Source organism: Eleutherodactylus coqui, chromosome 2, assembly GCF_035609145.1.
Source record: "Eleutherodactylus coqui strain aEleCoq1 chromosome 2, aEleCoq1.hap1, whole genome shotgun sequence".
Lineage (NCBI taxonomy): Eukaryota > Metazoa > Chordata > Amphibia > Anura > Eleutherodactylidae > Eleutherodactylus > Eleutherodactylus coqui.
Genome location: NC_089838.1, coordinates 185,210,260 through 185,237,506, shown reverse-complemented (window position 1 = coordinate 185,237,506; position 27,247 = coordinate 185,210,260). Strand labels below are relative to the sequence as shown.

At 42.2% G+C, this 27,247-nt stretch overlaps 1 protein-coding gene and 1 long non-coding RNA gene across 2 annotated transcripts in view; both read right to left on the bottom strand.

Moving 5' to 3' along the window:
• Positions 1-27,247, bottom strand: part of LOC136612021 (uncharacterized) — a 516,282-nt gene that overhangs the window by 441,771 nt on the left and 47,264 nt on the right. The window lies entirely within an intron of this gene.
• The window catches only part of CCDC3 (coiled-coil domain containing 3), a 33,499-nt gene continuing 25,707 nt past the window's right edge, over positions 19,456-27,247 (bottom strand). The window contains exon 3 of the mRNA XM_066592043.1: positions 19,456-21,356. Coding sequence (XP_066448140.1) covers positions 21,081-21,356 — 276 coding nt within the window. The 3' untranslated portion in view covers positions 19,456-21,080. The remainder of the gene's footprint in view (positions 21,357-27,247) is intronic.

Sequence of the window (27,247 nt, the reverse complement as noted above, 5' to 3'; positions counted from 1 at the left end):
CGGTGACGTGCCCCGCGCATGCGCCGGGCCGAAGCAAAATCATCCGGCCGCGGCTGAGAGAGGATGGCGCGGCGCCGAAGAGAAGAACCGGAGCGGGTAAGTAAAATGTGATTTTTGTCTCCCGCGGATCCGGACAGCTTCCATAGGCTTCAATAGAAGCCCGCGGGAGCCGTCCCCGCGGGAGACCCGCATGAAAATGGAGCATGGTCCAGATTTTTTCATGCTCCATTTTTTTTAAAATCACTTTTATTGACGATCCGCGGGTATTTATCTACCCGCGGGTGGTCAATGCATCCCTATGGGGTGCGGATCCGCGCGCGGGAGAAGAGTTAAAATCCGCTGCGGATTTTAATTCTTCTTTTCCCCGTGGACATGAGCCCTAAGGCCAGTTTCAGATGAGTGTACTATGGGTGCATTCGTTCACCCCCAACATGGACAAGTGTCCCAACCCAACTGGGGGTCTACTGACTGAAACTCACAGCCTTATGGATTGCTATGGTGCTGGGCATTCGGGACAGAGACACTTGTCTGTATAACGGGTGCACAAATACACTCCTAATACACTCATCTGAAGTTGGCCTGAAAGATAGGATTCCTTGCTTTTTCAGATTCAGTCCTTTGTAGTTTTAGGCAACTCATTTTGCAAACCTACTCTTGTCTGTAATGTAGCTCAACCTGCAAAAATTCTAAATACACAGCAAAATCAAAGCTGATTTTGTTACACGGCTGTACTGAGAGGGTGCCTTAGATTTTATATGTAATGATGATACCTCCAGCTAGATATGCTATCAAGTGCAAAATACATTATCTTCACCCCCCTATCCCCACATCTCTCTCTTTGTAAAAGATTGATGGTGGCAAATGTTTACTAAGCAGTTACATTTGGGAACTTTCTGAGGCCGGGCGGTAATTAGCAGGCAATCAAATACATTGCTTTTCCCAGTTCCGCTCACATTTGTGTGAAGGAATTGCGTAATACGCAAGCGCAAAAAAGGAAGCAGCATGTTCTATTTTGCAGCGTATTGTGTATAAGATCCCACTGTTCTCTATTGCCAAATAATCCATGCTGCCGATATGCAATTACATTGCGTATGGGCACAGTGTATATGTGCTGTTGTGAAGTGACAGCACGGGAAATATATATATATAAAAAAACAACAGGTGGACAGTGCATGACATGTGCAGTACAATTTTGGTGCCATATGTGGCAATAGGCCAGTTCACCCACAGCTCCTCAGCGGTAAAATGCTGGGTGGCTCACGCATGTGAGCCCAGCCTACAACAGTGGCTGTTATTCACTTCTAAAAGGATTTTAATATTGAAGATGGAAACAATTTATAAGGATATAAAAATCAAATAATTGGGGAAAAAATGTTTAGAAATCATGACTACTACCACACTTAGAATCATAGAATGCTAGAGCTGGAAGGGACCTCCAGGATCATCGGGTCCAACCCCCTGCTCAGTGCAGGATTCACTAAATCATCCCAGACAGATATTTGTCGAGCCTTTGTTTGAACACTTCCATTGAAGGAGAACTCACCACCTCCCGTGGTAACCTGTTCCACTCACTGATTCCCCCTCACTGTCAGAAAGCTTTTTCTAATATATAATCTGTGTCTCCTCCCTTTCAATTTCATCCCATTGCTTCTAGTCTTTCCTTGTGCAAATAAGAATAGGGCTGATCCCTCTGCACTGTGACAGCCCTTCAGATATTTGTAGACAGCTATTAAGTCTCCTCTCAGCCTTCTTTTTTGCAAGCTGAGCATTCCCAGATCCTTTAATAGTTCCTCATAGGACATGATTTGCAAACCACGCACCAGCCTTGTAGCTTTTCTCTGAACTTGCTTCAGTTTATTGATACCTTTTTTAAAATTTGGGTGCCCAGAATTGGACACCGTATTCCAGATGAGGTCTGACAAAGGTAGAGGGGGATAATTACCTTACATGATCTAGAATCTATGCGTCTCTTAATGCATCATAGAATTGTTTTTGCCTTTTTCACTGCTGCATCACACTGTTGACTCATGTTCAGTCTGTGATCTACTAATATACCCAATTCTTTTCCACATGTGCTGCTGCCAAGCCCAATTCCTCCCATTCTGTATGTGATTTTTTTCCATTTTTCACCTTGCATTTCTCCTTGCTTAATACCAGTCTGTTAGTTGCCGCCCACTATTCAACCTTTTCTAGATCTTTTTGAATCCTCCCTCTCTTCTCTAGTGTTAGCTATCTCTCCTAGCTTTGCATGATCTGCAAATTTGATCAATATCCCCTCAATTCCCTCCTCCAGATCATTTATAAAAATGTTGAACAATAGGCCCAGGACAGAGACCCGTGGTACCTCACTGTTATGGATAGCAAAAGTGGACCCATGCTAACTATGCTAACCAACCAGCCTTGCTTTTGGACCAGACCTGGTGTGGCTGGCAGCTGACCCCCAGTTGAGAATAATCTCAGATAGGGAATATTGCCTTTAGCTAATCGGGAAGATGGGAAGACCCCTGCCTAAAAGCAAGATAGGCGTCCTGATAAGAATGGCCCCATACTGGAACCTTGGGGCTAAATATCCCTAACAGGACACAGGGATGATGTACTGAACACAGGGCACACAGAACAGGACTGATTTATTACAGAGACAGGAACAATGCACAGACTGGAAGGAAATGGACAAACACACAAAGGCTAAAGAACAAGGCAAAGAACCTACAGAATATCAGATACAGATACCGGCCTAGATGACAGAAAAGTCTTTAACCAACGACCTAGATGTGCTGGGTGTCTCAAGAAGACACACATCAATACTGAGGCAAAGATGGAGGATTCCTAGTTCAGAAAAATAGAGAGGTAATTACCAATTAAGCTGCAGCTGGGCTGTGAGCACTGAACAGGGTTAACCAGTACAGTTCTGATAGAAAGTGGAACAAAAGAGTACATTGATACAGAAGGAGCAGAGTGATACCTGCTTTTGCCCGGAACAGCAAGAGAGCGGCAGACATGGTTAGCAGACCTAATAGTACCTCCCACCTTTCACCCCCCTGCCCCTGTATCCATGAGCTCTGGATTTTAGCATAAATTTGAAGTGGAGGAACTATGTGGGCTGTTTTGATTTTCTCCATAGCCGTTCAGCACACCTAGAGCATTGCCGGATGAAGCTAGTTTGCTGTCTCTGTGGGTGGGGGAGTCTGAGAATTGTGATAGGCTGAGAGGAAGTGCTTCAAGAACAGGTGGGCGGGACCTGTAGGCTGGTAGAAAACTGCGACACACAGGTACAGTGAATGGCAGAGTCGTAGGGTGTGATCCTAAAATGACACGAAGGTGAGTGAGGCCAGGGGAATTACCTGGAAGGTGCAGTTCGGCGAGAGAAGAATGCCCACTCCTCCACTGCACCTGTCGTTCGATCTGGGGGTGTGGGAGAACTGCAAGCCATCATAGGACAATCCAGGGGGGGAGGTGGAATCAGACTGCTGTATCCATGTTTCGGTGAGAGCGAGCAGGTTGAGACGTTTGGTGGTAAAGAGGTCGAAGATAGTTGGGAGTTTGTTGCATGCAGATTAGGAATTCCAGAGGGCACATTTAAAGGAGACAGGAAGGGAGGTGCTTGGGCTAATGGTTGGGCTTGGGGATGTTTTGGTATGGTTGGGGGAGGTTTTGGTAGGGAGCAGTATGGGGTGAACCAGGCTTGGGGGAGATGTCCCCTGCAGCTAGAATTAGTACGCTAACGAGGGTAAGCAGGTGACACAGGGATTTTTGAGGGTGACTATGGTATTTCCCGGTGGTGGGAGGGAGATGGAGGCATTTTAGGAAGGTGAGGAGTGCATGTGAGCATTGAATGACAGCTGAGCGCTGCCTCTAATTGGTCACAGCGCTCAGCCAATCAGAGGCAGCGCTTTCTGGAGGCGGGGATTTTTCAATCCCCAACCACCAGAATACAGATGAAGACTCACGGGGACTGGAAGAAGGGCTGGACAGCGCTTTCATGTGAGTTAATTTTTTTTTTCAACAGCTAGGGATGATTTTCAGAGTAGGGCTTATATTTCAAGTCACCCCCCAAAAATCATCACTGCAGGGGTTGCCTTCATCCCACTACTTTCAATGGGGCGGCAGCAGCACCAGCCCCATTGAAAGCAATGGGATAGCAACGCGGTCCTCTGTGACAGCTATGATAGGGGAATCTTTCGTCACTGCTGCAGACCCCTCATCACTGAACACTTTGACAGTGATGTCACTGTTCAGTGATGAGGGGACTTCCCGTGGATATTAACGAAACCCTCCCAGAGTTCCCTCATCTCTTGTCACCTCTGTAACAGCACACAATGTCTTTACGCGCAGCACGGACCTTACATGTGCATTATCAGTGCAAAAAAAATCACTTGTCTGACCGCAGCCTTACACTGCACATTGAACGGTGTAACCAAAAAATGCCATATTGCATTTTGTTTATCCCAACTCCAAAAGGAGGCAATAAAAATTTATCACATAGTAGTTTGTACCCAAAATGATACCAATGAAAATGTAAGCTCATGCCCCAGGTTTTTAGGCTGGGGCATACGCAGTATTGTGATTGTCTTCATGCAGCAGCTTGTGTTCTACTGCACATGCGCCATCTGAGTCCCATTACAGTGCAACCTCACACTAATAATGTCAGATGTCATCGGGCTGTACAACACTCTTCCTGTTTGGAACATTATTTAAAAAGTAAGGAAAGAAGATAAATTTATATTTTACTCTAATGTGCATTCCATTACCTTTATATAGCTATTGAGGGGAGTTCTGCCATATTGCTAAAGATAATCAGCGGGGGTTGGCTGATCCCGATACCTGCTGATCATCTGATTTTTATAAGGCTGCTTTCACTATGGTTTGCGGTGGAGCGAATCAGCTAATCGGTGGGGATCATGGTCAGTGGACCCGTGGCAATCATCTGATTTCCAGGGCTGCTTTCACTATGGTTTGTGGCTAAGGGAATTAGTTGATATGCGGGGATCACAATCAGTGGACCTTTGCTGCTCATCTAAAGCTGACCTGTCACTGACCAATACAGACAGTGCCAAACTCCTTGCAATAGTAAAGAGACCTTTTTGACAAAAATATTTTCAAAATATGACCACTTTTATTTATGCTGTTGTAGAAAAATTATAATTTGCAATTATCTGGGCGCCACAATTTAAAAAAGACAGACAAACTGGAACAAGTTCAGAGAAGAGTTACCAAGATGGTGAGCGGTCTGTAAATCATGATCTAGGAGGAATGGTTAAAGGACCTGGGAATGTTTTGCCTTGCAAAAAAGAAGTCTGAGAGGAGACTTAATAGCGGTCCACAAATATCTGAAGGGCTGTCACAGTGCAGAGGAATCAGCCCTATTCGCATTTGTGCAAGGAAAGACTAGAAGCAATGGGATGAAACTGAAAGGGAGGAGACACAGATTAGATATTAGAAAAAACCTTCTGACAGTGAGGGTGATCAATGAGTAAATCCTCATTTAGTAAATCCTGCATTGAGCAGGGGGTTGGACCTGATGACCCTGGAGGTCCCTTCCAATGCTACCATTCTATGATTCTATGAATCATTTCTATGTACACAGCATTGTGGTTATATTTTTTGGGCAGCAGAATTTGTAATATTTGTACATCGAAACTGACAGCTATGTACATTATCGGAAACCTGTTCACTGTGCACAGGCAATCATTCAAACATTGATCAACTCTGGTTTACACTGAGGGAGAAGCTGTTTAGCAGTTGTGTTTCAGAGAGCTGATGAGGAATGACTAGCAATAACTGAGCAACTTTACACTCAGTGCCCTTTCTATGACCATGTGCGCATGGGCCAATTCTGGATCAACAAGGGGGAGAAAACAGGCTTCAGCCTAACATACTGTGTTACTATGTATGTAACAGTCACCAGATATTGCAAATTTAGAGCAAAAATTTGTGTGAATGTTACTGTTTGGGGAGGTGATGGGGATCTGAGAGATATATGTTAGTATAATCACCAATTCCCATGTTCCACAGTGATAAGCTGTGAATTCTACATGTGGTCCACTAAGGGCTCCTTCCCAAGGACGGATTTCCGCCGCGTTGCCCGCAGCTATTAGGTTCTATTAAACCTAAAACACAATGCTTATGGTGCGGAATTCCATCGCGGAATTCCGCACCGTAAAATCTCCCGACTTCACCCGCGGCATGCTCTATTTGCCGCGGGTGTAGGAGCGGATGGCTTCCATTGCAGTCAATGAAAGCCGTCCGTCACGCTATCTTCCGCTGTAGCACAGCGGAAGATAGCGTCAACCGCTTCCCCGCCCACCGCCAGCCGCGTCCTATGGCACGGCTGGTGCGTCATGTGACGCTGTGGGCGTGTCATATGACGCAGCTGGCGTGTCACGCGCTCTATTGCGCATGCGCACCGAAGCGTCATGCAGGACGGAAGACGCCGGATCCGGAGGTAAGTATTGGGGTCTTTGGGGGGCGCCAGCCTTAGGGTGCGGGCAGACGAGCGCATAAACGGCGCGTTTTTGCGACCAAACGTATATACGTGACCATCTGAGGCAATGGTTTCGAATGTATTCGTTCACATGGGCGATTTTACGGCGCGTAAAAACGGCAATTCGAAAAAAAACGGAACATATGCGACCGAAATACGTGCCAACGCATATTCGATCGCCGAAAAGACCGTTTGCAAAGTAGGAACAAACGAAAATACGCTTTCTAGCTCTGGTCATGATCGGTGAAAAACGATCGCTCGGGCGATTATACGTTGCGCTCGTGCGAACGTAAATACGCCTACGCTCGTCTGCCCGCACCCTTAATCTGATTGTTTTCATACTGTTGTTCGCGCATTCTCAAATACAACAAGTGTATGATGGTCCAAAAAGAGTCAGATTTTCAAAAACAACTAAACACCTAGGGTTTCACCCTAATAGATTGTTATCCCTAAAATATAACCTTAATTATGTTTAAATAAATCCACCCAACAAAAAAAATCTAAATTAAAATGAGGGCCCACATGAAAAGCCTAGAGCAAAGGACATAAACTGTCTCATCCTATCTAGACACATATATGTATTCACTATCTAAGCAGCTAGAGTCTATATAGGCTCTCCTATAAAGCTGTGCTAAGTCACCCACTGCAGCTGGGGACCGAGCCAGTTTGTGTAGAGACTACGTTTGTGGAAACCATTATTAAAATGCAAAAAGCCCCCTAATGCAGTGTCCTCAGGGGAAACATACTGGGGTTATAATCAAGGGACCCATGAATAGACAGCCCTTTTATATCAAAAGGGAGTGACGAAACATTCCAAATTGCCAATCCCCATGTTCCCTATCTAAATCTCTTTTGTTATTGGAAGAGATGTTAAATTGACATATAGAAGGTGCAGTCATCTCTGGTTTATGCTGCTTACCTATGTCAGTAATAGATAAATCTTCCATTATACCGGTGCTTGCTCAGCTCTGCTGCTCTGCAGAACATTGCACAGCACAGACTTCAATCCCAAAGGGCGAAGCATGCATGCTAGCAATGAAGAGAAACTTAGATTTCTTTCTAAACTAGCAACATAGGAGATTACTAACGCATGCCCAGCTCATATCAGACACTTAGGCAAGGAACGTTAAATACACTAACCTTAAGAGAAACTCTACTTTGTATCTTATAGGACGTCTTATATTTCATGAGACCTAAATCCTATTGCAATACACTAAAATGTAGAGAATGCGTTGGGTGAAAAAGGCTACATTAAAGTGAATACAAAAATGCCTTATTTTTCCTTTTCTACTTAGAGGACATTGGAAGCATGGAGGATGATATTCCAGAATCTGAAGCGTCAGGTGAAATTGAAAAAGGGTCAATTACTATTGCTTCAATTAGTGAAAGGAGAAATCGCACACTCTCTCAGCATCAGTGTCTGCAGAAGGGATCAGAGGGTTAAGCAATACAGGAATGAGGAGGTACTAGTTCATGAGAGCTAGTGAGGGCAGTATCATACTAAATTCCCATAACTCACAAGCCAGCAAGTATTACTGGAAGGGTCGCACCCACATGAGCCTAGTTTGAAACTAGAGCCATCTTGCAAACTGCCTCAAAAAAGATTGTCGGCTGAAACTAAAATTAAAGGGGTTGTCTCGCGCCGAAACGGTTTTTTTTTTTTCCATAGGCCCCCCGTTCGGCGCAGGACAACCCCAAAGGATGTGTTAAAAAAAAATAAATTTATTACTTACCCAAATCCCCGCTCTGCAACGTCTTCCTTCTTCCTTCTTCTTCCTTCACCAAGATGGCCACCGGGATCTTCACCCACGATGCACCGCGGGTCTTCTCCCATGGTGCACCGTGGGCTCTGTGCGGTCCATTGCCGATTCCAGCCTCCTGATTGGCTGGAATCGGCACACGTGATGGGGCGGAGCTACGAGGACCAGCTCTCTGGCACGAGCGGCCCCATTCACCAGGAAGAAGACCGCACAGCGCAAGCGCGTCTAAAAAAGCAAGAAGACATCAAAATTAGACGGATCCATGGCGACGGGGACGCTAGCAACGGAGCAGGTAAGTGAATAACTTCTGTATGGCTCATATTTAATGCACGATGTATATTGCAAAGTGCATTAATATGGCCATACAGAAGTGTATAACCCCACTTGCTGCCACGAGACAACCCCTTTAAGTACTAGCCTATCCAAAATATTTTCTTTCTTTGTTAAAGTTGCACATAGCCTTTAGTAAAAATGTTAGATCTGCCAGGAACCCATTTTGTCTGGAATAGGGTCTGCAGAGGAATCATATTATCAAACTATGGACCTATAGTTGTCGAAGACCTGGATATATTGCACATGACCGCACAAAAAGACAAGATGTTCAGAAGCCTGTCTGGTTTACATATGTTCTCTGGGATATTATTTGACCTTCATACGGATTAAAGACAATTCTAAATAAACCACCATCACATTCCATTCTAATACACAACTGACTCTTATAATTCAGTATTATGATATTTAAATAACTCTGTCTTTGACAGCCATTTGTAAATCTTTAGTAATTGGCTGTGAAGCACCCATGCAAACACCATTGTATTAATGACACTTTGTGGAGTAATTGAATTGTCCATATGTAACAGAGTTTTTTACAACTTAAGAGTCAAAAAGATATACGTTCTAGAGTAAAATGACATGATGTCACCAAGGCGATGAGCAGATCATGTATTTATACAAGAACTACATCTACAGTACATTCCGAGAAGTTGATTCATCCATTGTACAGATAGCAGACGAAATTAACAACAGGCATCCAGAGAAAGGAATGCAGTTGATTAATCTTATCCCAATGTATATAGCAGACTTGTCTCAAAAATATTGTTTGGGAAAGCTTACCAATAATGATAACAATCTTAAAGTCAAAACACATGGATCCGGAAAGTGCTTGAAGAATTGAGATGGTAACATTTTACAGGGAATGTATCATCAGAAAATGGCCTATTGTTTAAATCATATTTTTATGTTAAGCATATTTTATAAAACATTTTGGCATTTTTCTAATTTTCAGTGTCACTATTTATTATTTTTTTTAAATCTGGAAATCTTAAACTGAGCAGTCAGCCACATAAAGGGCTGATACTTCCTATTCTGTAGAGATCACTTCTCTGCAGAAATCTATCATCACAGGCAAGATTACAATGAAAAGTAACATGCTTGGTTTAATCTGAAGGCAGACAGCACAGAATCACACAAATGGTGATGGTCACAGCTCACCTCCTCCCTGTACCTTAGCGAATGTTCAGAACATTCACCAATAGAAGTCAATGAGTCATCTCTAGACCTCAGTTTTCTTAGCCATGTGGATCCTTTACAGCATATCTATGAACTGTTGTTAACAGAGTAGATCAGCTGCTCCGGCAGGATGGCCACCCACAAAAAGTACAGAAAAGAAAATAAATCTGCAATCAGAAAACATAAACAAATTATAAGAAAACAGTATGTTTCAGGCTTTATTTAGTAAAAATAAAAAATGTAGATGATACATTCCCTCCCGTGTGCTTTGGTCATTCTATTAGACATTTCCATTACATTTCTGAGAATGTTCTACATTTGATTATGTTCAGTTCATTAGCAGGAAAATAACTGAAATGCTCCCTAGACACATACCGTATGTAAAGTTCTATATGAAAGCACTTCTATGCATTTCTATTAATTCCAAACCCAAACACCATGCACCTACAATAAACCATTTCAGCCTCAGTGGGATCACACAAGGGCCTAGTTGTATACAGCTGTAACTGCTCTATCACTGATATTTATAGCACATTACGAATCATAATGACCGTTCCGAGATCTTCCTGTATTTGAAACAATGCGGTATGAGAACATGTCTAGCTGGCAAACCGTTTCCTGGCTAGTATGAACTGCAAGCTTCATTATTTCACGTAGTGTAATTGCTTCCTCTCAGACCATAACTTTTTGGAAATATTCCAATTTGAATTGTAATAACTGGTAACTTGTCTTGCATCTGTCATACTCCCAAAGTCTTCCGTTTAGATGTTAAGGGTATAAAGTGCAGACATAGAGCACTGTATTTGTGTTCATCTTCTTAGAAAGACTGAGATGATACAGGATGTATCCAGTGGTCAGAATCTAAATCCTAGTTTACAAATCCCAGTTTTCATACATGAGAGAATTTAAAGCATGTGTACATTACAGTGCCTGCCTTGTAGCAAGATAGTAAGATCAGGAAAAAGAACAGATGTGCTATAAATCAAGGAATCCCATAAGCCAATCAAACCAATAGTTATTTTTGCAATAGTTGATAAATCAGCAAATTATGTAGAACTCAGACTGGTTTGAAGAATTCCATAAGCAAGATTATTTGCATTTTTGGAAGAAAAGAGTGATATATTCCATCAGATGCCCTATGTATAGAGGTATTCTTCCCTAGCGTCATCAAGTCTCATGAAAGTTTGTACAACTCCTTAGTCTCAGCTGTATGGCCATGTTGCAATTTGATGCAGGCTCCATGCACAGGATTCTGCCATGTGCATAACTCCCAAATCTTATGCTAGTCTCATCAACATTGATCCGGGCTAAGGCGCCTTAGGGGGCCCATAAGGCCTCTCTTCTCCATATAGGGAGCCCAGTATTATTAATAAAGCATTATAGTTGGGGGCCCTGTTACAGGTGTTGCATTGAGGCCCAGAAGCTTCAAGTTATGCCTCTGTCCTAAACGCTATGTTTTCAGTGCTACTTATGTTTTAATGAACAACAAGACAATGGTAGTTAGCAGAATAAGCAGTTTATTTAAATACAGGCCACTAAACTTATATTTCTTATATTGCAATTATTAAAATATGGGAAAATATGTCTTTATAAATGTTAAAACCCATTCTGATAACCGGCATTTAGAACATGTTTTCCATTCTGGTATACGCAATGCAGTCATGTATACAGTTGTGCTAAAAGTTTACATACCCTAGGCAGGATGTACGATGGGCAATCTGTGTGATTCTTTAATAATAGGCTCAGGTGACCAATATTCCTCAATAATGAATGATGTTTTGCATGATCACTCATATTTTACAAGTGTTGTTTGATTGTTTAGAATGCACAACAAGGAGATACTTGAACCGAAACAGGCTGCATGGTAGCATTGCCAGAAAAAAACAATTTATGTGTCAATAATACAAAATTGCCTGCCTAGAGTACACCATACAACACTCCGAGGAGCCTCAGAACCTTATGGTCATAACCATCTACACTATAGTTGCAATTAAAAGTAGACTAGGTTGTAAGCAGAATCCGCTTGTGGAGGCCAGTAGTGGATTCCAGCTGTGAGCCCGATCGTAACCCGGCATATGACGGTGAAATTGTACTGCTCATGATCGCATACTCATGCAGGCGGTCATGTACAGTACTTTGTTCCTTTGTTTATATTTCCTGTGCCATCACTTAGCGATTATGTGGAAACCTGCAGCCCATGCACAATGTAATAACGTATGGGCTGCAGGTATATCCGAGACCATAGAGAACAATGGGCTCTATGTCATGGGTATCCACAGTAAAATAGAACATGCTGTGGATTACGCAATTCTGACATGCTAATGTGAGCGGAACTGTGTAATTCAATGCATTTGATTGAATCGCGTATTACTGTGGATCAAACACTCACAGAATCCGCATTTCAAATCTGGTTGTGTGAGACCCCCATTGCCACATTTACAATCTTTCAGCTGTTTGCAAAACAACAATAATACAAGAACAATTGAAATTGCTCAACACAACCAATATAAAAAAAGGAGAGAGAACCGACAAACATGTATGAATATTCTCCCACATCTCCTCAACTTCCCCTCCCCCCAAACTGCAGGCCTGTGAGTAAGGTGATGGGATATTATCATTTGTGAAGGATTCATTGGTTGTACAGGGATCTGAATTCCATTGAGTTCTGGAACTCAAACCAATAATGCCATTGCCATTTGCCTGTGATTCTTTGATAGCATCTCTTTTAATCTTTCTGTTTCTCTTGTAGCTTTCAGTTGTTTAACACATACATTTCATTTCAATGAATAATAATTAAGATAAGTAATGAATACGTTACACTACTAATGAAAAATAAGTATTTTTGGCCTATAGCATATACAGTGCAGTTAGGATGGTTTCAGAAATAAGTTTTTGTGTCAGTTTTTCATGCAGCTTTTTGAACCAAAACCAGAAATGGATTCAAAAGTTATGGGAAGTATAAGCAAAAAGAACTAATACTTCTTCCTGCAGGATTCATTCCTGGGTTTCGTTGAAAAACTGCATCAAAAAACATTAACTTGTGGTGTGATGGGGGTGCTTCAGTCCAGAAGAAGGCACCTAAATATACTATGTCTATAGCCCCCTTCCCCTCCCCCCTCCTCCCTCTCCAGCATTCAGGTTGACTACTTCACTAATTCAATCCTGAAGATGGCTGCCTGTTGGGCTATGTGACTTCATGCATAGCATAGCCTGACTCATCTCCAATGCCAATGAGCAGAAGGCCTGGAGATAGAGTATATTTAGGTGACTAACTCTGGATAGAAGTGTGGGAGAGCAGGGGACTGGAGAGACAATATTAAAGTGACTTCCCCTGGATTGAGGTGCGGGGGCTTTGGGGAGGTGGAAAAACAGGCTGGAGAGACAAAATATTTAAAGGGGTTGTCTAAGATCTTTTTTTTTTAACACATAAAATAGCAAATGAGCATATACTGACCTCTCCCATCTCCCTGCTTTCTTCCTGTGCTGCCACTTTAGGTCCTCCCTATGATGTTATGTTTACAGGCTGCCCTGGCTGTTTACGTAACTTCACAGGCTGCTTTAGCCAATGACAGAGCTCAGAGAGCTATCATTGAGCTATGTGATTGGCTGCAATGCCCGTGACATGCCGTAAACAGGCAGAACTGCAGCCTTTAAACAAGCACTGGGACAGGACTGAGCAACAGCATGGGACACATCAGAGAGGGGAGTGAGGTGAGTATATGACTATTTGTTATTTTATTACAGGGGAAGCTGTGTTTTATAAAACACAAGATCTTGGATAACCCCTTTAAATGACTGAAGTGACTTTTGCTGGATGGAGATTCAGGAGTGCCTGGAGGGGAGACGGGCTGGAGAGACAATATATTTAAGTGATTGAAGTGACTTTTGCTGAATGAAGGTGTGTGACAGAACATTGTGGGGGACCTCTGAGAATCACTGGCTTAGGGGTATGAAGGCTCAGAGCTTAGGTAAAAAAAACTGGACCTCTGGGCCTTTATTACCTTAAGGGGACATTTTTTACCTCTGGTGGGATACCTTAGTGGCATAGCTATTACTTTAGAGGTAGTATTTGGAGGTCCAGTTATCATAGAGGGGTATTTCAGACTCTAAAAACATCTGATCAATAGGGGGTGCTCTGCTCAAAACCCCTAACAATCAGCCTAATTGTAGGGTCCACAGCACTCATGTCAGCACTGCAGCCACTTCAATATTTACATCTAAGCACAATCTCAAACTCGTACTCAAAGCGCCGTATTACTTATAGCAGCAGTCTTGAGTACTGCAGGCTTGTCTCATGAAGTAAATGGGACAAGCCTGTGGCACTCAGAATGGCTGCTGTAAATAATATGGCATTCTGAGTATGAGTACGAGATTGTGCTCAGATGTAAATATTGAAGAGGCTGCAGGGCCTTAAGGGGGAACTATTACTTTGAGGGCACAGAGGAGGCTCTGTTACCTTAAGCGGCACTATTTGGGCCTCAGTCACCTTTAAGGGTACTATTACTTAGTGGGGCACAAAAAATGTACTGAGAGGGCCAGCGTGGGTATCAACACGATTGGGAAAGTGTCTGTCATGACTGGAAGAGATCTTCATGGCAGTCTGAGCCTGGGCAGAGAAGAAAAGGGAAATGGACGACTGTAATCAGAGGAGACATCAATTGCGATCACTGAAGGTAACTGCACAATCATTTCCACTCGGTAGAACTGCAATTGGACAATTATATGGTAACTGCCGTTGTATCTAAGACCTGCAGTATGTATTATGTTGTCTCCAGTGTATATACGTACTATTACTTTTTTCAGGGGAGAAGGCCCAAGCTGAATGTTTTGAACTTTTGCACCCTGGCCAACCAGCCTTTAGCTAAGCTCTGTTGCCTTGCTTTTAAATGTTGTTCACAGAGAAGCAGTCTGATATCCGAGATTAGCAATGGCTAATGGCTTTCATGTATGAAAAATTATTTTGGGCTAAAAAGATCCTGTGCTGCATTGGGTTATTAGAGAACATGCCCCACATTCCACTGTAATAATCTTTAGGCTCTGTTCATATATGCATTGTGGCTTCCCTTTATAGCAAAGCCATTTCAATTAGGGTTCAGTCATGGTATCTGGACTTTGACAGTAAGAATAGCTCTGTGCGTTGTACTATTCTTCTTGTCAAATGTGATAGAGCTGGCAATGGAGGCTCTGTGAGATGTGCCGTATTTCATCCTTCTTGGATATTAACAGTTGGTAATCAAATGAGAACTCAGTTGCAAATATTTTTACTACTAACACTTCCTTTATCAGTTATAGGTAAACACAATCCAACTAAGCTGACAGATGTACCATTCATGTCTTTTTATTGAGCACCTTAAGTAAACATCCAGAAGGAGAAAAAGTAAGTGAACCCTTGAATTTAATAACTTGTAGATCCCCTTTACTATCAATCATCTCCACCAAACGTTTCCCACAGGAGTAATTCAGGACTATTGCTCCCTCCAAATGTGCACTTAAAATGTTTTGATACACTTAACTGCAATTCATTCTTCCCAAGCCCTGAGCAGGAAAGCAGCCACAAACCATGATGTCTCCTCCACCATTCTTCATAGTTGGGATGAAGTTGTGGTGTTGGTGTGCACTGTTGCTTTTCCACATTGTGCATTTGTGCAAAAATGTTCCACTTTTGTCCATCTGTCTATAGAAACATTTTTCCATAAGCACTGTGGAACATTCAGGTACTCTTGGGCAAATTTGAGATGGTCGCAAAGTTTTGTTTGAACAACAGCATTTAAAAAGAACAATACATTTTCAGACAACTTATTCTTATCTAATAGCCTGTGTGTCTCATAAATCTTGTAATACACTTTGATTAAGATTGTTTTTGTTTTACCACTATAAATCAAGTTTGAAATGCAGCCCCTCTGCAATCCACTGTCTGTTGTTAGACATTTAGCTTCTCTAGTACCTGGGACATTTGGACATCTTCTTGGCTATGGTGGAGGAGCTATCATCAGAGACTGAGCTCCCTGTACTCACACTGCTCTCAGATCTGCGGTCAGTGTGTACACAATCTCTGCCTCTCCTGATACTATATTTACCTATCTATCTTTATGTTGTAGGCATCATATGTGTCTCCAGTTTGCCGTGGCAAAGAAGCATGATTCTTACTGGATTGCTTAGTAGGAGCATACATAGAGCATATATAGAGATCTAAAATCACTATATATGTTCTATAAATGCTGTGACCACACAAATATACAAGACCTAGTAAAGCAGCTAATAAAGGTCAATTCAATAAGAATTATGCTACTTTGCCTACAACATAAAGATGAGTGCACACAGCAGGTTAGGTAAATCTAACATCTGGAGAGGTAGAGATTGTGTACACACTGACTGCAGACCTGAGAGCAGTATGAGTGCAGAGGAACTGAGTCGGTGAAGACAGGCCTTCCTTCACAGCTAAAATGTCCAAATGTATCAGTTACTAGAGAAGTTAACAGGTAGTGGATTACAGAGGGGTTGTTCTTCAAACTTGATTTATAGAGGTAAAACAAAAAATAGAATGAAAATACAAGATTGATAAGACACACACAGGCTAAGAAATTAGCAAAAATTGTCTTAAAAGTTAGTGTCCCTTTAACATTGTGTGTGTCCTTCCATGAACACCACTCGTTTATTGTTTTGTAATAGGGAACACATGAACAGAGGTTTTCGCATTTTGTAGAGTCTTTAATTAGATTATCTTTTCTTATAATTGTGAGTTAGATAACAATCAGAACACATTTTATTAGTAATCAATGCAGAAATCCAGGAAATTCCAATGGGTTCACTTAGCCTGGGTTTATACAGGATGGGATCGCTGCGGATATTCCGTGCGGAATGTCCACATGGCAATTCCGCTGCCGCTCCTAATCCTGGGATTAGCCAAAAAAATGAACGAGATTTTGCAAAAATCTCATCCACACCCTGGGCAAATCCGTTGTGGCCAAGCCGCATAAAAACTGACATGCGGCGTGGAAAGCAAAGACACAGCATGTCATTTTTTTTTCATTTCCGCAGCGGCCTCTCTCCTCTCTATGGGGAGAGATGGCCGCAGCGGAAATGCAGGCGGCAAAGCCGCTTCAAACCTGCGGCAAAAGTCAGCTTCTGATTACCAGTGACAGGAAAAAATATAAACTCTCTAAAGTCAACTACTTAGTGAGGATTCAGACTTGATTAGACAGTTATGCAGAATTTACGATCTATTCCACATGTGTATCAGGACTGGATATTGTATCTGAATGGGTACACGGGCCTGACTGTAGACCTTATCTAAATGACCGGCCACGTAACAATACCTGCCATGCAATTGGAGTTCTTTGCTATTGGGGTTTGCCTGATTGTATGATTCTCTTGTTCTCCACAAGTAGTATGATGACTTCCTGATGAACTATGGCTTGATACATATTCTAGGGAAATGCAGTGGACATGAATTTGGTGATAAATTTGATATACATCTATTACTATATGGAGATAAATGTATTTTATGTATATTTATTACTATATGGAGATAAATTGGATATGAATTTAGGAGATGAATTTGTTTTACATCTGTAAATATATGGCGATATTGAAATTTATTCTATGCATATCTAACAGCATATGGAGATTAATTGCTTTTTTATTTAACAAAATAGGGAGATAAGTTGGTGATATATTAACCCCATATTTACCTACACATGAATTGGGGACAAGATTCAGCTCATTCAGGGATTATTCTATGGGTCCCATTTAAATTCATTGATAACCCTGGATACCAGGTTTTTTTGTATACCTTACTACATGGTTCTAGAACATAAATGAGAGACAAGGGTTTAGCCTCTATTTATTATTCAAGAATACATATGAGAGACTGAGACTTGATGGGTGTTGGTGGAAGTATAATGCCATTAGATTAAGCATAACATGAGCATACACTTTCCATCGCACCATGACTAGGGTATAACAGGATGAAAATAAGAGGTTCCTGTTGGGATCGCCCTCATCAGGACAGCTATCCCAAATTGGTAGCCATGGCCTTCTTACAGTGTCAAGATAGGGACAGTCTAACCTATTACCCTTTCATTTTTAGAATACGTATATTTTAATGAAACAAATAAAGGTGAAGTTTTAATGGTCATTCTTCTAAATCCCTGTTTTTTGACTCCCATCAAATTTCTGGTCACTCTGTGATTAACACCATCAAACATAGAAGTCTTCTGAAAGTCTGCCCGCACAACTTAATAATAGACTATATTTGAGGATTTCTATACATGTAAATCAACATCACTAGTATTTGTCATATTGGTCATGTATGAGGTGGTTCAAGAAGGAAGTGCATACAGTAAATAAGCCTGTTTAGTTGGCATCCACTGTCTTCTCAATGATGTATTGCAGTGTTTCCATCATAAACTAAAAACTAATGTGAAGTTTATGGATAAGGAAAAGTGCCACCTGTTTTTCATTTTCCTCGCATTGAAGATTTTCTTGCAGAAAATGATAAAGTTGTTCTACTGATGCAATACCGTAAATGTCTTTACAAACTCTGCAAGGCAAATATTTCACTTCAGCATCTCAATATTCCCATGTTGCTGTACCTAGCCGTGAATAATTTGAAGCTGATATATTTAATATCACTGCAACAAATTAATTTCATTTCTAGTCTTTCATTTAAAGCCTTTAAATCAAACCAATATTTTGATAATAAGGCACTAATTTAACAAAAGATCCACATTATATGGTCCTAAAGTGTGGAAGAAAACCCCATATCATATGCTAGCTAAAACAAACATGGCCATCCATTCAAAGTAAACCTGTCGAGCGTAGTTGTCATTTGTGGTTTAATCTTGTGCATCGCACAGTAAAATTAAAGGGGTTGTCCCGCGCCGAAACGGGGTTTTGTTTTTTTTACCCCCCCCCCCCCTTTCGGCGCGAGACAACCCCGATGCAGGGGTTAAAAAAACAACCCGCACAGCGCTTACCTGAATCCCGGCGATCCGGCGTCTTCATACTTACCTGCTGAAGATGGCCGCCGGGATCCTCTGTCTCCGTGGACCGCAGGGCTTCTGTGCGGTCCATTGCCGATTCCAGCCTCCTGATTGGCTGGAATCGGCACGTGACGGGGCGGAGCTACACGGAGCCGGCATTCTACACGAGCGGCCCCATAGAAGACTGCAGAAGACCCGGACTGCGCAAGCGCGGCTAATTTGGCCATCGGAGGGCGAAAATTAGTCGGCTCCATGGGAACGAGGACGCCAGCAACGGAGCAGGTAAGTATAAAACTTTTTATAACTTCTGTATGGCTCATAATTAATGCACAATGTACATTACAAAGTGCATTATTATGGCCATACAGAAGTGTATAGACCCACTTGCTGCCGCGGGACAACCCCTTTAATCTTTTTAGATTCCATTCAAATTTAGAAACACGACATGTTTGGTCAGTGCTATGTGCCTGGAATGTGTGGTGTTCAATGATGGAATGCTTAAATCAGTGAAACACTTTAAATATGAGCCATCAAATGCCATTAGAACTTATGTGTTTAGAAGGGAAATAAGGTGGTAATCCATTCCCGTCTGTCTACCAAGTCTTCTAAGTGTGACTCTTGCAGCTACCCTTGACTAGACCCATGAAGCTTTCTGATAGGTGCAAGGCACTAGCTGTAGTTGGGATGCAATGAAGTTTAGTGAATGAAATATTTTCTGCAATTTTATAGAATACATTTATTTGTAGAAAATCCACAGATGACTTTTTATTGAATGCGTAATATTTTTTACATGGATATGAAGCTCTGAAGGCATGTTCTGTACTTTTAAAAAATTATATAATTGTAACTATTTAAGGATCATAACTTGGAGCTGCCCAGCAACTCCCACATGGGCCACTGTTTATCATAAAATCTGAGCATTCTCTTAAAGCTATATCACATTGATATAATTAAAATAAAAAATGCTGGGTGCATAGAAAAGGTGATAAATGCTCACAGTCAAGCACATCCGTGGCATGGGAACATGTCTGCTAACACTCAATGCAACTCTATGAGTAAGCCGGCTTCACACGGGCGGATTCCAATTGCGGAATCCATGTGGAGGATCTGCAGCAAAGTGTGGCTATTGTAAAGCATGTAAATTCGCTTTTCTGCTCACATTCATAGATTCGAATTGCGTATTCCGCGAGCAAAGAAAAAACAGCAGCATGCTCTTTTTTGCTACAGACTCTGCGTTTTAGGCCTCCATTGACTTTGCATATGGGCCGCAAGTACCCGCATCATCGCTAAGCTACGGCGTTAGAAATACAAATAGTGGGAAAAAAACTGCACTGCGCAAGGCCACCATGGTTATCCGCAATACAGAAACCACAGGTACGCAGGGTCGCTGCCTGGGCTCACAGCCAGATTCCGCTGTGGGCCCCTCCCGCATGCGTAATCCGGTCCACCCGTGTAAAGCCAGCCCTACATGAAGATAATCAATTGCTCCCATACTTCCCACAGAGTGGTTTGAAGTGGCAGTGTGCATGCTTGACTGATGCTCTATGCAACTCCTGCTTCCTAAAGATGTGTTAATAATTACAGAACAAAGGACTTTGCTACCCCCCGGAAGTGGCTGGTTGGGGTATATATGGGGTCTACAGTAAATTTAACATTCATCACCCTTCCCGGAGATAGATAATAAATGTTATTAGCTGGAAAACACCTCTTAGCACTGACACGACTGATCTGTAATACAGAATTCATTTCTGTATTTCATAACGCCATATCTATCAAACTGTTATAATATTCTTCATGAGGTGTGTCAGGTGATATGCTTGTACCGTTGTTATTCTCTAATCCCTTAGAATACTATTCATGCGTGATGCCCCCTGGTGTCCAGTAACTAGGATTACTGGACTGCAGCCAAAGTGCCTGGAAATATGTGTCTAATGTACATTATGCTAAAAAGGTTATAAATTGTTGCAGACTAGAGATGACCGAGTATACTCGCTAAGGCTAACTGCTCGAGAGAGTAGTGCCTTAGCCGAGTATCCTCTGGCTCGTCTGTAAAGATTCGGGGGCCGGCGCGGGTGACAGGTGAGTTGGGGCGGTGAGCAGGGGGGAGCGGGAGGGAAAGAGAGATCTCCCCTCCGTTCCTCCTCGCTCTCCCCCTGCCGCTCCCCGCCCCCCGCCGAATCTTTACAGACGAGCAGGAAGATACTCGGTTAAGGCACTACTCGCTCGAGTAATGTGCCTTAGCGAGTATACTCGCTCATCTCTATTCCAGACGCAAACTATTTTTTACATGATAAATCTGACTTGCAGCACAAGCCTTACAAACATTTTGTAGTCACTCTTCCTTTTTCATACTTTCAGATACGTTAAATGGGAACTTTTTTGTTTTAACAAGTTTATATGTGTATTCTGTCCTGTCATGGAAGACAGTTTCGCATGCAGATTTCGATTGAGCATTTCCATATTCTTGCCATTCTTTTTTGCTTGTCGTAAAGATTTCTTGATTTTCTTCATGCGATCTTTTAACTGTTTGTTGCGAGTTTCAAGTGATTCTACTTTCTGCTGAAGTTTCTTCGCCCTCTCCTCTTCTTCAAACAATGCACTCTGAATCGATGAGCACAAAAGCTGTGGACAAAACAAGATGAACAATTGATATATGGACAGGTTAACCAATTGAAGGCATTATGCCCAATACAGAATCACTCGGTGGGCTACTGCATGGTTCAACAATACAGCAATGTATTGCCAATCTACTCTCATGTAGAACAAATGCTTTTAGAGGAGAAGAACTCAATAATATGACATCTGACAACCGTCTGTATGAATCCAACTGAAGAAAATATCTGTTTAACCCTTTATGAGATTTGAGTAATATAAAGATCCAGTGGGACTTCCTTAGGTGCCATATTAGTCAGAGCTTGAACAAAACTGTAATACATCCAGTGCCAGAGTAAAAACAGGCAAAATATGTGGAGCTACTGAAAAAAAAGTAAAGTACAAAAAATTGTGTTTCATATCACAATAGATGCTAAAAATAAAACCAGAGTTGCACTAAATACCTAAAGAATTATAGAAAATTATGTTTGCTATTTCAGGAAGAAAGTACCGTAAACTGTCTGGCGTTTATAGCAGTATATTTCTATTACCACCACATAACAGTAGAAAACTAATTGGAACCTAGAAGGGGGTATAATGAATTAGGGATGTTAAATCCAAGACAGCGCAGCTGTGATCGTTTCTAACTTGAGCGCACATTTCTTACAGAAGACTAAATTAAGCTTTTTTAATAATGGTTCAAGGAACTTTCCATCTAAGGAATGACAATGAGTAAATGTATGTCTTGTCTTACCCAGTAGTTTTTGACCAAATATGGTTCTCAGTTCATCCTTACTATCAAATAGCAGTCACAACAATTTTCAAAACAATCAGTGGCTGAATGTTGCAGTACATGTTTAGAAAGCAAAACCAACAACTATGTTTAAAAACAACTAACCCTATAATAAACACATTATTCTATGAGAAAAATAAGTGCATCCATTTAACACATTTTTATTAGAAATGAGCGAGTATACTCGCTAAGGCAAACTACTCGAGCGAGTAGTGCCTTAGCTGAGGATCCTCCCGCTCGTCTCTAAAGATTCGGGGGCCGGCGGCAGGCGGGGAGAGCGGGGAGGAACGGAGGGGAGATCTCTCTCTCCCTTTCCCCCCCCCCCCCCCCACTACCCCCTGCTCCCCGCCGCAACTCACCCGTCACCCGCGGCGGCAGCCGAATCTTTACAGACGAGCGGGAGGATATTCGGCTAAGGCACTACTCGCTCGAGTAATTAGCCTTAGCGAGTATACTCGCTCATCTCTAATTTTTATTGTTTTGGATTACCAGAAATCTGTTCTATAGACGGTTTCACACAACCAGATTCCTATTGTGGAATCTGCGCATTGAAAGGCATTTACTTTTGCTCTTTCACTCGCATTCGCGGATACGAAGTGCGTATTCTGCTAGCGGAGAAAAATTGCAGCATGGTGCCGACTCCGCGTGGGCGGCCTCCATTGAAGTCCATAGAGGCTGTCCTACCCACAGACCATATACATCTAACATTGCATTTGGACCACGGGTATCCCCGTCATCGCTGAACGACGGGAAATACAAATATTTTTTAAAAATCTGCACTGCGCATGACCGATGGCAAGCTGCCGCAGTCATACACAATGCAGAAACCACAGGTACACGGGGTCACCGGCCAGCTTCACAGCCCGAATTCCCTGCAGGATTCTGCAAGTGGAATGTGACCCAGTCATGTGAAGACGGCCTTTACTTAGATATAGTACCATTAAAGTTTTTGTATATAAGAATCACAAAGATTTGCATTACATAAGTGAACAAATATGTCAGACAGACTGATGGGGATCTGCTTTGCCATACACTTGTTTGGCTGTGGGCTATTAGGTGGCAACATTTGCTAAATCTCGGTTTTCACGCTTGACTCCTCCAAGTGGGATGCCAGCTTTGCTGCAGGGTCCCTAAGCCATTACACACACACAGATAGTCCTGGTAATGTGGCTGCTGATGCTGCACTGGGTGGGGTGCAGTATCTAAAGGTCTGAACAGGAGTGTAGTGGAGACACAGCCTGGAGTCAGGGCTGGCAGCATAGGTGCAGTAACAAAGTCCAAGGTCCAAGCCAATAACAAAGACCAGAGTATAGACAGAAACGAGGTCAGGGGTCACATAAATCAGAATAATCTAAGTCAGAACCAGAACACAAACAAACAGGGGCTTTGTCACAAATGGCTGTATGAGACCACTTGCATAGGCATCTACCTTAGGGTGTGTACACAAGATGGCATATAGCAGATGGCAGCTGGTAATTGGTGGGGGACAGAATTCTGAAGCATGCACTGGTCCTATAAGATAGGGGGCTGGAGCACACGTGACTTGAGAGCAAGCAGAGAGGCAAGAGGACTGTGCGGCATGCAACAGGCAGCATTGTTCAACTGCAGGTCTCGGAGCAGGTGAGAGGCGGTGCAGTGCTGTGACAAATTAGTTTCAACAATCAGGGCCAATAATGAAAAAATAGGAACATCAACAACAAAGAAATCAGTGGTGCATAAAAATATATTAAACATTTTAATATACCTTATTTGGGTGAAGGCGTACTACTTCTACTTCACCCTCCACAAACCCATAGTTCTCCAAGTGTAACCAGTCTAACGGGGCTTTTACACCTAATGATTTATTGTTCGAATGAACGAAAGATGTCTGAGGTCACTCGCGCAGTCTGTTTATACAGCAGATACATCGTTGGCTCATTAACTCGCTAAATCGTTCAGTCATTCACATTCACTGTATAAGTAAGTGAGAACGTCTGAACAAAAGGTATTTAAACAGAACGGTCAACCAACAAGCAAGCGATGACTTTCAAGTTGGCATGAAATGAACGATAAATGATATGTGAACAAATTATTGTTCATCGCTCAATTGTTGGCTGTGTTTACACAAAACGATTATCGGTCATTTTTGCTCGTTTACACGATTTTTTAAACGATAATCATTTTGTGCGAAAGGGCCTTAAGGCCCATTTACACAGAATGATAATCACTCAAAAATCGCTCAAACGATGTCTTTTGAGTGATAATTGTTGCGTGTAAATGCTACCATTGTTTGCTTTTCGGGCGAACGAGGATTTTATGTGGAGTTTAAAATCCATCCTTCAGCCGGGCAGCTGATAGCAGAGACCGCACGCTGTGATTCTCCACGGGAGCGCTGGTAATATTGTTTTCAGCTGCAGTCCCGCTGCAGAACAAAGGGGCTGTATATAACACCTGCTGTTCTCTGCATACAGCTCGGGGAGGCTCACTTACATGCAAATGAAGCTAATAAGCTGCTAATGGGCATTAGTGCCCAATAGCAGCTTATGCAAAATGATCGCTCAAGTTGTCATTCTCCCTATCTTTTGAGCGATCATCTTTGCATGTAAATAGAGCTTTAATCTAGTCCTTGAAAAAAAAAAATCACGCAGCATCATAATCTTCTCCTAACTGCAAACAATAATAGAAAGAGTAGACTTATATGGACCTGCTTAATGGTTTTGATATGAGAAGTAAATTGTGAGTTCTTCTGTCTGACTGAACATATAGGGCTCCATGGGTACAGTTGGTGATCTATGAGTCGTGGTAAATATGTTGTCAAAAAAATAGAAATCCGCAGCACTCACTATTCAGCAAAAAATACTCCCCATTGGGAGGAACCTCTTTCGTATAGAGAAGATGCAATAGCCACAAAAGGTTGTGAACTAGCAACCTCAACATCATCCAAAGTATGCAAATGTGGCAACATATAAGGGTGCAACCAATTATTCAGCATAAAAAAAGTTTTATTAATCCATGTAGCCAATCGAGGCAACGTTTCGGCCACACATTGGCCTTTATCAAGCCATCTGACCAGACAAGGAGTCCATACTGGAAAACTGCAGCAGTTACATTAATGAATCTCCATCAGTATTTTCATATATTTTTTTATAAAGTAAATATATAGGTAATGGCTGTTCGCTAACATGTCCTTTCAATTAACTTAAACGAGAGAATGCCCCCCCCCCCCCCCAATCCCCACTGTGTTTTGCTGCTGAAGTACAGTATACACATGGTTTAGTGGCTCTTGCCAGAAACGTCATGCGGTGTAAGGTCAAGAAAAAGCTTCTGGTGGACTTATTAAGTTATTCTATCAAGAGTTAGTTATAGCTTGCCTAGATGTCAAACTGCTAAGAGATCCCAATCTGCACTCTTCCAAAAACAACAAAAAAAAGTAACCCAATACTTGAAATTGCATAAACTACTAAATCTTATTAATATTTCCAAATGAAAAACTGACTGCAAATATCTGATTCATCCTATGTTATTTTTGCTGTGTTTAGCTTCCAGTCCCTTATGCCAATACAAACAAATCAATTAGTTCTTTGGGTAAGTCAAAAGTTAAAATATACTGACTATATAACTTCATGCAGTTTATTGAAGGGATTTTCCTATTACTTAATTACAGCCACTCTGTCCTTTATGGTTTCTGCTGAACAGAACCTGTGACTGCTGGAGCCAATCACTGGAACAGCAGTGACCTTCTATAGCCAGTGATTGGCTGAAGAAGTCACATGTCCTGATCAGCAGCAACCAGGAGGTACAGAGTTGCTGTGGAGCAATTTTAAGTAATAGGAAAACCCCTTTAAAGAGACTTTGTCACCATCTTTTTGCAGCCCTGACTGAGAGCATCATAAGGTAGTGCCTCTCACCCTGATTGAAGTGATATGTCTGCTGTGTGGATCTGTGCAGTAGTTTTGGAGAAACTTGTATTTGATTAGTAGCAGCCAGAAATAGAACTGATGTACTGTATATACTCGAGTATAAGCCTAGCTTTTTAGCACATTTTTTGTGCTGAAAAACTCCCCCTCGGCTTATAGTTGAATGCGGTTTAAAAAAACCCTGCAATACTCACCTCTCAGCCGGCGTCTGTGTTCCCGGCGCGATGGTCTCCCCGGCGGTACGGCAAGCTGCTTCAGCATTCTCCCCACTGTTATCTCCCTGCTCAGCTTTGAATTCCTCCGCCATCAGCGCTGTGTAAGTAAGCGCTGTGATTGGCTCGAGCGCCAGCCAATCGCAGCCGGCGCTCGATCCAATCACAGCGCTTACTTACGCAGCGCTGACGGCAGGGGAATTCAAAGCCGAGCAGGGAGATGACAGCAGGGAGTATTGCGGTTTTTTTTACCCAGTATATGCTCGGGTAAAGCTAGGCTTATACTCGAGTCAATAAGTTTTACCAGTTTTTTGTGGTAAAACTTATTGACTCGGCTTATACTCGGATCGGCTAATACTCGAGTATATACAGTATATTCAGGAGCTGCAGACTAGCCACACCCACCCTGCCTTCTGGCCAATGACTGACAGTTCTCTCTATACACAGTAATAAGCAGAAACAGTAAATCATCAGCAGGAGAGCAGGTTGGGCGGAGCTAGCCTGCAGCTCATGAATAGTAGTCCTCTATGCAGGTGCTGCTATTTATAAAGTGTAAGTTTCTCCAAAACAACTGCACAGATCCACACAGCAGACATATCACTGCAATCAGTGCGACATGCACTACCTTGTACTGCCCTGAGGGAGGGGGGCAAAAAGATGGTGACAGAATCTCTTTAAGGTCCTAGAATTATAGTAATCATGTTAACTGTAGAAAGAAAAGTGAAGTACTGAGACGGTAGCGTAGTCTGGCAGTGTGTAAACCATGTGTTACTGTTAAAACACTGATTAGAAGACAGAGGTTGTTATTTATTGCTACTAGGACCAAGCTAAACCTTTTCTCTTAAGGAAAATTACAAGGGAGACACATATACTGCACTGCAGGGATTATCTAACGTCCTGTGTTAGTCACAGAAGTGGACCGTTGGCATCTAGAAGGTATTTTACAGGAGCACAGTTAGTTTTTAATATAATTTTATGTTTTGGCATTGTGTTTTTTCCACTGGGTGTGGTGTGGTTTGG